This window comes from Rutidosis leptorrhynchoides, chromosome 2 (assembly GCF_046630445.1).
Source record: "Rutidosis leptorrhynchoides isolate AG116_Rl617_1_P2 chromosome 2, CSIRO_AGI_Rlap_v1, whole genome shotgun sequence".
Lineage (NCBI taxonomy): Eukaryota > Viridiplantae > Streptophyta > Magnoliopsida > Asterales > Asteraceae > Rutidosis > Rutidosis leptorrhynchoides.
Window position 1 is genome coordinate 247143365 of NC_092334.1, and position 12560 is coordinate 247155924.

The 12560-nt window shown below is 31.8% G+C and overlaps 1 protein-coding gene across 1 annotated transcript; it reads left to right on the forward strand.

The window, feature by feature from the left end:
• The first annotated feature begins 1033 nt into the window (after positions 1 to 1033).
• Positions 1034 to 1771, forward strand: LOC139888632 (uncharacterized). Its single transcript, XM_071871628.1, has one exon. It carries the CDS (start codon positions 1034 to 1036, stop codon positions 1769 to 1771), a length of 738 nt encoding a protein of 245 aa, XP_071727729.1.
• Positions 1772 to 12560: the final 10789 nt, after the last annotated feature.

A 12560-nucleotide genomic window follows, 5' to 3' on the forward strand; every position in this document is an offset into this window, starting at 1 on the left:
TATGGCATGTGTCTATTTCTTATGCGTAATTGATAACATCAAGTGAGATAGTCGTTGTATCAAGGAGTTTGATAGGATGCGCGAGTATATTATTGATTGGCCACCATTAGTATGGTCACACGTCGTGTCAAACGACTGAAGTATGACGAGTGTCAAGCGAGATGGGGTTATTAAATGTGTGATTTATATCCGTCATGTTATCTAATCTACTTTATTCTTTAGAATGAGGACAAGAAGTGGACCAAATCGTGAGGGTCCGAGCAATGAGGATAAGTTAACAGCCAAGATATAGGCCGTACTAGAGAGCTATTCCGCGGTGTTCACCGGAAAAGTTAAGGAAATATTCCAACAAATGGTAGATGAACAAATCACCGATCTTATACGAGAACGTGTAGGTGAGGCTGTTAAGGATGAGTTTGAGAAGAGGTTTCCAAGGCCTCAAGGTGAGGGTGGTGCCGAAGAGGTTCTACATGATCATGGGGTTCTCGATAACCCGAATTAGAAGGAGTTTAGTTATAAAGACTTCCGGTTAACTAAACCACCGACATATGAAGGGGATCCTGACCCTCTAAAGAGCACATGATAGATATCTGATGTCGAGGGGTGCTTTCGAATAAGCGAGTGCCCTTCCTACAAGAAGACAAGACTTGCTACAAGTTTATTGAGAGGTGCAGCCAAGACTTGGTTAGATGATAAAATTCTCGTGGTCGGTGAAGAGAAATTTGTGGGTATGTCTTGGGATGATTTTAAGGCAGAGTTCTTCAAAGAGTACCGCACTCAAACCGACCTTACACGGTTACGGAATGAGTTGTAAAACTTGCGACAAAGGTCTATGGACCTAAACACCCTCAAGTGTACTTTTCTAGCAAAAACGCGGTTTTTCCCCGAGTACGTCGGGAATGACCGCTGGTTGATAGAGGACTTCTATGAGACCTTGAATGATAATTTACTTGCGAAGATTAGTCTTGGCCATGTTGAGACATTTGCAAAGTTGTTTGATGTGGCTAAAGGCTTTTAATCTCACGCTCCAAAGATGAATGATTTTGCTTCAAGCAAGAGGAAGTTTGAATCAAGTATCGCTTCTAACAAGAAGACGAAAAGTGTGATCGAAAGTGTTAGGAGTATGAAAAAGGGTGATTCGGGAGGTTACGCTCCCACTTGTTTCAATTGTGACCAAAAGGGTCACCTATCTCATAATTGCACCATTCCATCTTCTAATAAGATTACTTATTTTAATTCCCGCAAAGAGGGTCACCAGAAGTCCGACTGTCCCGAGTTGTTTACGGGTGAAAATAGACATGACAACATTAAAAGGTTAGAAAAAACAGCGGGGCTCGCGAGGGGCCGAAACTATTTGATGACAAGTCAAGATGCCAACAAATCCAATGAAGTTGTTTCAGGCACTTTTATGGTTAACTCTAAACCCGCAAAAGCACTATTTGAGAGTGGTGCCGATACGTTGTATGTTTCGTTAAAATATGCGGCTAAGTTAGATTGTCCTATAAGTGATATAGACTCTCTGTTGCAAGTCGAGATCGTGGATGGTAGGTTCTCGGTTGCGGTGAAGGTTTATAAGATTTGTGTTATTTATTTTGGGGTTGAGAAATTTGATATTGACTTGGTTCCTATTACCTTTGGTGAGTTTAATGTTCCTGTTGGTATGGACTGGTTCAATCGTTATAGAGCTAATGTTGCATGCCATGAGAAATTTGTGAGAGTGAGAACCCCAAGTGGGGGAGAGCTAATCATGTACGGTGAAGCTCGAAGATGACCCGTTCCTATTTGTACATATGCTCAGGTGCGTCGACTCATTACTAGTGGAGGTATGGCTTATCTAACCTACGTGGTTGACACTCGTGATGAGCTACCTTCCAGTAAGACTATTCTGGTTGTTAATGAATTTGAAGATTTTTTTCTGGAAGAATTACCGGGTGTCCCAATGGTAACGAAAGTAGAGTTTCACATCGAGTTGGTTCCTGGGGCTAACCCCATTGCTAAAACACCTTATCGTTTGGCACCAACTAAAATGCGATAGTTGTTGAATCAAACCCAAGAGTTATTAGAAAAGGGTTTTATCCGACCGAGTAGCTTGCCATGGGGTCCTTCGATTTTGTTTGTGAAAAAGAAAGATGGTAGTATGCGTATGTGCATCGATTACCAAGAATTGAATAAAGTGAAGATCAAAAATCGTTATATGTTACCTAGGATTGACGACTTATTTGATCAACTACAAGGTGCGTGTTACTTTTCTAAGTTCGATTTATGGTCCGGTTATCATCAAATGCGGATCCGGAAAGAAGATATCGAGAAAAAGGCATTTCGAACGCGATACGGGCATTTTGAGTTTGTTGTGATGCCTTTTAGTCTTACGAATGTGCCCCGTGGCATTCGGGGACCTTATGAACCGAGTGTGCCAACATATGTTGGACAAGTCGGTAATTGTGTTCATTGACGATATACTCATTTATTCCAAGAGTATGAAGGAACATGAACATCATTTGCGCGAGTTATTAAGTGAGAAATGAGAAGTTTTATGAAAAATTCTCCAAATGTGAATTTTGGCTAAGGGAGGTGTGATTCCTTGGCCATATTGTTAACCATAAGGGGATAAAAGTGGACCCGGGGAAGATTAAAGCGGTTAAGAATTGGGAACGACTGACTACACCTACGGAAGTCCGAAGTTTCCTCGGATTGGAAAGTTATTATCGTAGGTTTATTCAAGATTTTTTCAAGATTGATTCATCTTTAATGAATCTACCTCGGAAGAAAGTAAAGTTTGAATGGGATGATGAGCAAGAAATTGATTTTCAATTGTTGAAGAGCAAATTATCTCAACCTCCGGTGTTGGTGTTACCGGAAGGGGGGAAGATATGGTGGTGTATTATGATGCCTCGATTAGTAGGCTTGGAATGTGTTCTTATGCAAAGGGTTAAGGTGATCGCCTACGCCTCGAGACAACAGATATGGCCAAAACGAATGGTTTTGTTTGTGCGGTGTCGTTAGGTCACAACACAACAGAATCAGTTACCAAAAGAGAGTAATGGTTTAATTATTTATATTTAGCTCGGGTTTCTTAGCTATAACTCACCTACTTGTCTTTCTTTTAATGAGTAAGTGGTAAATATAATTCAGATTCGTATTTTTGTATGTTTACTCAGTGACGTGGGATAAAAGATCCTAAATAGTTAACCCTAGTGACAAGAGGTGATAGATTAAGATTAACTACTAATATTATAATATAACTGTAAAGATAAAGATAGATAGGTGTGAAGAATAGAATCCAGACGGGGAACTATCACAAAAGTTTAACTTCCTAGAATAAACACTAAACCTCAATCAACTGGGCTATGAACCTAACTGATTTGTCACTAAGAGTTTAGGCCTTGAAGATTCTGGCTAAGACGGATATCCCTACTCCCAACGTTAACCTTTAGAGGGTTTAAACGACCTTATGGATAGAATCCTAGGTGCATGAACAAAGTGGTATATCCCTAAAGGAAAGTCTCAGCTTTTCTTAATCCTAGTTGGTCTAACTAAAGCAATATTTCACCACTTAATACTAAGCTATACCTTAACATTAATAGTTGTGCAATCTTAGATATTCTAAGGTACTGCTAATTGGATTAGAGGTCTCTCCTTTGCGATCACTTACTCAACCCCGGATCATCTTACAACATCTCAAAAACATTGCTTTTGACGTGAATCATGCTTCTGAGTAAGCCAGTGTTCACTGAACTCTATATTGCCTACTTTGATCACAACCTAAATGGACAGCTCTTCTTTGACGAATAAATGGTTATTCGTACGTAGGTATTATATCCCTATTGTGACGTCAAGCACACATAACTACTTACCTTGTATCCTAGGGTTGATCAAGTCCTAATACTAGGTTATAGCCACGTGAATAAGCGGAAAGGGTGACCCGTAAATTAAACCTTTAAACTGTCAAGGTTTTAGCATATTAATAGCATAAGTTTCAGATAAAGTATTCAACACATAATAAACATTTGCAACGGATAGATAAGCATGCAAGATGAAGCAACTTAAGATAACTTAATTAAATTAAGGAAAGCGTTCATCGTTTACAGAAGAGATCCGAACCATTACATGTGCTGACATGTTCTAGACCGCTCCTATTACAATATTCGGCGTTCGCCTCCGGGTACTTAATTTCCCGCTCGGAGGTGAGAAGGCCTTGAAAGCTCTAGTGAGAGAAAGTGTATTGTAGTGAGAGAGTGAGAAGAGGTGAGTTGAAAATGGATGACAAAAAGCTTTAAATAGAAGTGAAAATAGCCTGCAAACGGCTGGCAGGCTGTTAGGCAAGCTGTTTGGCAGGCCGTTTGGTGTGAGCGTTTGCCAGACCAGCCCGTTTGCTATGCCTATTTGTCTGGGCCATGTGGCAGGCCGTGTGCGATACTGGCAAGCCGTTTGGCTTGATGATTTGCTGGACCGTTACTTGATTTCTTGTATTTCACCGTTTTCGCTCTAGAATCTTTGTTTTAGCTCCGATTCTCTTGATTCTTTTTGCATCGTCTTTGTAATTATTTTATCTACAAATTTAATCAAAAAAGTGATTATTTTACTGATAAAGTTTTGAACTTTATGTTTTTGGGATTCAATATCGGGGTAAAAACGTGACTTTTTAGCCGATATCAAATATCCCGCACTTAGACTTTGCTTGTCCTCAAGCAAACTTTCGAGCTTTTAACACCGAAGATTTTTATTCGTAGTGATCAAGCGATCTTTGTTCCGCAAGACTCAGGAGCGAAAACTCGGTTTTATTCCTTTTTGTTATTCCCAAACCTTTTTTCCGCAAGCATGAGAGGAGGTTACATAACCGAGGCTATCTCACTCGGGTCACTCAATTCACTAAAGTGTTTCCGGTTGTGACGACCCAGAAATTTCTAAACAAATTTAAACTTAATCTTTATATGTTTCCGACATGATAAGCAAAGTCTGTAATGTTGAGTCACAAAAACTTTGGAATTATATTCATGTAATCAATTACCCTTTGACTGTGCTCAACGATTCACGAACGTTTATGTGTATATAAGTATGTATATATGATATATAGTATATTAATTGAAAACGTTAACAAAGTATTAGATGTATAATACTTTACGTGAACGTATTTGTTTCAATATAAGTTTATTATATTTACTGACGGAATTAGAAGATAATATCAAATATTGAATTATCAGATACATTATGATATGATTAGGGGTCTCAATTGTGAGGTCCACGTTGATTTGAGAATTCTTTCCCTTTTAATGGTATTCGGAATAAATGGTAAAGTGATTTGCAAGTAAGAACAAATATGTCAATTAATGAAGGTTAGACAAAAGTTAATGGAGAATTGAATTTCATAATATTCAATTGATTTAGCTCTAAGCGTATGAAAACGTTTTCGATATAATACAATTTGATTTCTGAAATGTTTTGTTTAAAGAAACGTTGATGCATAAATGAATTATATAAATTTTATGTTTTAAAGTGTAAACGTTATTTGAAATCATATTTTCTATTATTTAAAAGATTTAGAATATATATTTTTATAAACTTTAAATATGATTAGTTTTGAAAAACTATATTATTAAATAAATATTTCGAGTATATATATATATATATTTTTGAACAAATCTTTAACGATAAAATATATAACGTGACAAAATATAATATTTATTTAATTATATAACTAATTGATTATATTTATATCTCTTATAATAAAAGGTTTTAAATAATATACATTTTAATAAAAACAACGAGAAGTTGATTTATGGAAGCAAATGACCAAAACACTCAAATGATTAAGTTACACTCCGAGTGATATAGTTTATGGATGATTTAAGGCTAAATGTTGTCATGGGTACATATCGCGAAACGTAATGTACTAGTTTTATAAACATACGAAAACACATTCGATAAACCGGAACCGGCACATAAGTTGAGTTTCAACGTACAATAAATCGGAACTAAATTTACAGGTTAACTATGTATGTAAATATAATATAATATTTAATTAATTATATAAATTAAATATTTTATAAATTATATTATATAAAAACTGTCGGCACAAGAAGTTGCTCGAGTGTGAGCTGGAAACCATAGTGCCTCAATCGCGGTACTTCAAGCTTTAAAACGTCCGCAATCGCGGAGCATAGGGGTCCAGGTCGAGGGTTATAAAGCTCGAACGTATTTTTGATTCATTCATTCATTTATCTATCGATTAATCTCTATATATATATATATATATATATATATATATATATATATATATATATATATATATATATATATATATATATATATATATATATATATATATATATATATATATATTATTCTTATTATTATTCTTATTATTAATATTATTATTATTATTTAGTAGTAGTATTATTACTAGTATTTACATAAAATAGTACGACGAGGTTTCTGCCCAAGTGTTTACAAAACGGGTTTTCGAGTGGGATAGAGCTAAGGAAATTATGGGTTATAGCTAAGGAGATTATGGGTATGATTCGGGGGTATGCTCGTGAGGTCAAACTAGTGTTTATCATCTCTGTTGCGTCTACGTACTTTCCTGCAATATTGAATCACAATATTGATACGTGAGCACTCATCTTATCTTTTATATATTAATAGTGTATCCCTGACTAGTGCTCGAGTATATATGATGTTTTATTTCGTCGTTATATAGTGTATGATGAATCACGAATTAATACATATAATACTGACATAAGGTATATAATATGCATGTCGTTGAAAAGCCGTCGAAAAATTATTTACTTTTCATTTAGAAGTCGTGTTATTTCGTTGAACGGATTTAAAGATATGATCAACTGAATTATCGTTAACTCTAATATTATTATTATTATAATTATTATTATTATCGTCGTTATTATTATCGTCGTTATTATTATTATCTATAAATTATTATTATTATCATTATCGTTATTATCACTAAGGTTATTATTATTATTATTATTATTATTATTATTATTATTATTATTATTATTATTATTATTATTATTATTATTATTATTATTATTATTATTATAATTAGTATTGATATTATTACTGAAATTATCGTTATTATTAAAAAAGTAACATTTTTATAAAAACTATCATTTTATTATTTTTTTCATTATCATTATTATTATTATTAAAAGTATCATCAATATTAAAAATTATCACTTTTATTATAATTATCATTTCTAATAGATATATCATTTTTATTATAAAATATTATCATTATTATCATATTAGGATTATTATTAAAAATTTTCATTTTGATAGAATTATTTTTATAAAATATTATTATTACTATTCTTATTATGATAATTATTATATATAGTAAATATTATTATAAAGAAAAATTATATTATTTTTTACTAATATTAAAGTACCGATACTATCAATTATCATTTAAAATTTATCGTTTTTATTAAAACTATCATTCTATTAAAAATTATTATTATTATGGAGAATTATCGTTTTTATTAAGAATATAGTATTATTAAAAGTATAGAATTTAAAACTACCGTTTTATTTAAAATTATCGTTATTATCAATTTTATTAGTATTATTAATATCATTATTATTACCTATGTTATTATATTAAACACTTTTAATAACATTATCTTTATTAATGTTATCATTATTATTATTACAAAATAATACAACTTTTACTTACTATTATTATTATCAATATTATTTTATCAAATAAATATGTTATATAAAGATATTTTTACCACACGTAATATAATTACATTAATAATACATACCACTATATGTTTATGATTTTGAGTGAATTATATAAATTTTATTACTCGAAATATATAAAAATAATTTTTTTTCATATATAAATTTTAATATAAATTTTTATATTACTTGTATTATTTACTCTAATAAAATCTGATAAATATATTTAAATATATAAAATGATTATATATTAAACATGTATAGATTTTGAAAGTCATTTTGGGTCAAACTGATTTTTGTTAACTTTTGCATATCAGTCTCGAGCATTAGGATTGTGGTATACTATGACTCGACCTTAATTGTTAGACAGATATTGACCATTATATAAATATATATAACATACTTAATATAGGTTCGTGAATCCGAGGCCAACCCTACACTTGTTCAATGACGTCATATGTATTTTTACTACGAAGTACAGTATTGTGAGTTTCATTTGCTCCCTTTTTAAATGCTTTTGCAATATATATTTTTGAGACTGAGAATACATGCGCTGCTTTTATAAATATTTTACAGAATAGACACAAGTAATCGAAACTACATTCTATGGTTGGATTATCGAAATCGAATATGCCCCTTTTTAGTCTGGTAATCTAAGAATTAGGGAACAGACACCCTAATTGACGCGAATCCTAAAGATAGATCTATCAGGCCCAACGAGCCCCATCCAAAGTACCGGATTCTTTAGTACTTCGAATTTATCATGTCCGAAGGATGTCCCGGAATGATGGGGATATTCTATATGCATCTTGTTAAGGTCGATTACCATGAGTTCATCATATGAATGATTTTTTATCTCTATGTATGGGATGTATATTTGTGATGACCCGTCCTAATCCACCTGGACGAAGTCTTCAACAACTGGTTCCATTACGAGGTACAAACCTATAAATGTCTTGAACGACTCCATGTAATATCTTTAAAATGAGCAAATGCACAGCGGAAGACTTAATTCGTACCTGAGAATAAACATGCTTAAAAGTGTCAACCAAAAGGTTGGTGAGTTCATAGGTTTATCATAACAATCATTTTAATATATTAATAGACCACAAGATTTTCGTTTATAAATATATGTACACTCGCAAGTGTATAAAAGTATTCTATAAGTTGTAGGCACCCGGTAACAAGCCTTAACGTTCATGTTTTACCCTCTGAAGTACACCAGATCAGGTGTGTTTAAAATAACCTCGAAGTACTAAAGCATCCCATAGTCAGGATGGGGTTTGTCAAGCCCAATAGATCTATCTTTAGGATTCGCGCCTACCTTACATAGACAAGTAGTTTAATGTTACCAAGCTAAGGATATATTTCTGGTTTAAACCCACGTAGAATTAGTTTTAGTACTTGTGCCTATTTCGTAAAACATTTATAAAAACAGCGCATGTATTCTCAGTCCCAAAAATATATATAAGAGGGAGCAAATGAAACTCACTATACTGTATTTCGTAGTAAAAATACGTATGACGGCACTGAACAAGTGCAGGGTTGGCCTCGGATTCACGAACCTATATCAATTATATATATATTAACACATATAATTGTATTTGAATAAATTTATATATATATATTTATTAGTGGTAACACTTTCATCTTAATAATTTATAGGTGTCATTATTTAATTAGATATATTCATTCTATATATTTTAAATAAGTAAAGATATTAATATGGTTAAGTTATGGTTATTAAATGTATTCTTATATAAAAATTATTTGTTAAATTAATAATTGTATTAATACTAAATTAAGGGAAATAATGATAATGATAGTAATAATAGTAATAGTAAGAATGTGAATTTTTAAAATGAAACTCTTAATAATCTATAATAAAAATGAAAATTTTTCTAAAAATGATTCTTTTAATAGTAACATAGTTGTAATAATCATAATAATGGTATTAGTAGTAAAAATGATAATAATAATAATAATAATAATAATAATAATAATAATAATAATATAGTTGTAAAAATAATAATTTTTAATAATAACAAAACTAATAATGATAATAATAATGTTATTAATAATAATAATACCTTATAATAATAACAATAATGATAATAAAGATAATAATACTTAATAATAATAATAATAATAATAATAATAATAATAATAATAATAATAATAATAATAATAATAATAATAATAATAATAATAATAATAATAATAATAATAATAATAATAATAATAATAATAATAATAGAAGTACTACCTCAATGAAAGAAGCTTTAAAAAAAATAAACACCAATGCCCAGGCTCGAACCCACGACCTCCCGCTCAACCCAAACAACCCTTAACCAGTCCGCTGTCAACTCGTTTCTCATTAATTATGAACATTTAATTCTTTTAACCCTTAATTCGACGTTTGTTTCTTTATCAATTCATCATGTATCAATTCGTCTTAATCTAACAGCAATATGAAAATTGGGTCACGACCCATTAATAGGAATACGGCCCAAGTTGACATGATTATGGCCCAAATAGATTTCTAAACATTGCAGCCCAAGTATGAGTCCAATTACGGCAACATTGGATACCGATTACCAATAATAGCGGATGATAATAGGGTTTCGGTGGTTGTGATGTCTTATTCGATCATTAAACCGAAACAATCACCACTAATTGTCATCGTTATTACTTCCGTTTCTTCCTCCTTCCACACCATCATCTAAGTCATCATCGTCTTCACGTTAATATAATCGTCATCATTATATGTTCGATTCTATTTAGAACAGAAACAGGAATTGATGGGATTTGATTGAATTCGAAAAACAAATGGGTTTCATTTTAATTTATATCAGAAGATAATAAAAAAAATATATAGGAAAACGATGGAATCATCTCATCGTTTTGAATCTCCACAGCCCATCATCATTATGATCTTCATATCCGTATCATAATCCACATCATCTTCTTCGTCCTCGTACATCATTCATCATCACCATGCATCGTAAATTCATCATCATTGTAACACCATCAAGTCATCATCATTTTCTTCATCGTGATCAATAGAAAATGAAGCATAGCAGCAGCTTGAATTGAAACAGAAACATGGCAGCTACAGGAACAGGTAGGGGTGTTTGACTCCGGTTAACCAGAAAATAGGAGAATAACAGCAGCATACGTAGTTGTAGGTGGGTTTCATTGGCCTGTTTTGGTGACGGTTACAGGCTGCAACAGTAGCAGCTAGATGACGGTTAGAGGTGTTTCAATGGTGTTTAATGGTGGTTTGGTTTAAGTGGTGGTTTACCGATGAAGAAGAGGGTGGTTTTCAAGGTTCTCGAAGAAGAATTGTAAAGAGAGAGATGATGGTGGTGTGAGCCGTTGGGTGTAGCGGTGGTCTTGTGGTGGTTAAGTGGTGATGGTTGAGGGTGTAGAGTGGTGGTGGCTCACGGTTGTTGGAACACGATGGTTCATCAAATTTGGTGATGGTTGTAGCTATATCCATGTATATGTATATATAGATAAATATATATATCTTAAATAAAGAGGTGATCATTGAGAAAACAGTAACAAGAATATTGTGGAGAGAATGAAACCAAAAACAGTAAAGCCATCTTGTAATTATTCTGTCGACATATTATAAATTTAGGGGTATTATTTCGTGCTCCGTTGTTAAAATGTTACGGATAAAGGTATTCGAAAAAAAAAATCTCATCTTTTTATATTAGATACAATTATTTATTTCCGTCATTGACTGTGTAAAACCTGATCAAAAAGGTTCATCTATTACTCGTTTTCAGTTCCAAGTAATATTCCGTAGTATTAAAACTCAATTCAATCAAAGTAAAAAAAAAATATAATAAGCCTAAATTTTACATAACTTAATTATAGACCAACGTTAATTTTTATATTCTCATATGTTCGAATTAAACTTATTTAAATAATGATCGAATGACCAGCGTGCTAATATCATCTACCAATTACATTCAACATACATTAATTATTTATATAACTATGTTTTAAAAAAAATAGTTCTAATTATATCTTAATGTTATTTTTCATAATAATTAAATCATAGAATAATTTGTTAATATATTTAAAAGTATTATATATAATTCTTCATATATACATATCTATATTTACAAATAATAGTTCGTGAATAGTAGGAAATAGTCGAAAGGTAATTGAATATATGAAAGTAGTTTAAAAATTTCGAGACTCAACATTACATACTTTGCTTATCGTATCAAAACCATATAAAGATTAAGTTTAAATTTGATCAGAAATTTCTGGGTCGTCACAATATTTATGAGAAATGGAATTGAAAATCTTGTGGTCTATAAAATGATGGAAATGAATATTGATGATAAACTAATGAACTCACCAACCTTTTGGTTGACACTTTTATGCATGTTTATTCTCAGGTTTGAAAGAAATCTTCCGCTGTGCATTTGCTCATTTTAGAGACATTACTTGGAGTCATTCATGGAATATTTCAAAAGACGTTGCATTCAAGTCGTTGAGTTCAATAAAGATTATGATTAAATGACAGATTAGGTCATTTATAGTTGGATATTATGAAATGGTATGCATGCCTGCCAACTTTCGATGTAATGAAAGTTTGTGTTTTAAAATGAATGCAATGTTTGTAAAATGTATCATATAGAGGTCAAAAATACCTCGCAATGTAATCATATGTTATTGTATTCGTCCTTATGGATTAGGACAGGTCATCTCACCGGTGTCCTATAGTTCTAAGGAATGAAATCGCTCATAGCCAGTCATGCTTACATTCTTCATCATAGGCTTGATCAAGACTCAAATCTCCATCACTTATTTGAGAGAATTTTCAGTTATGGACT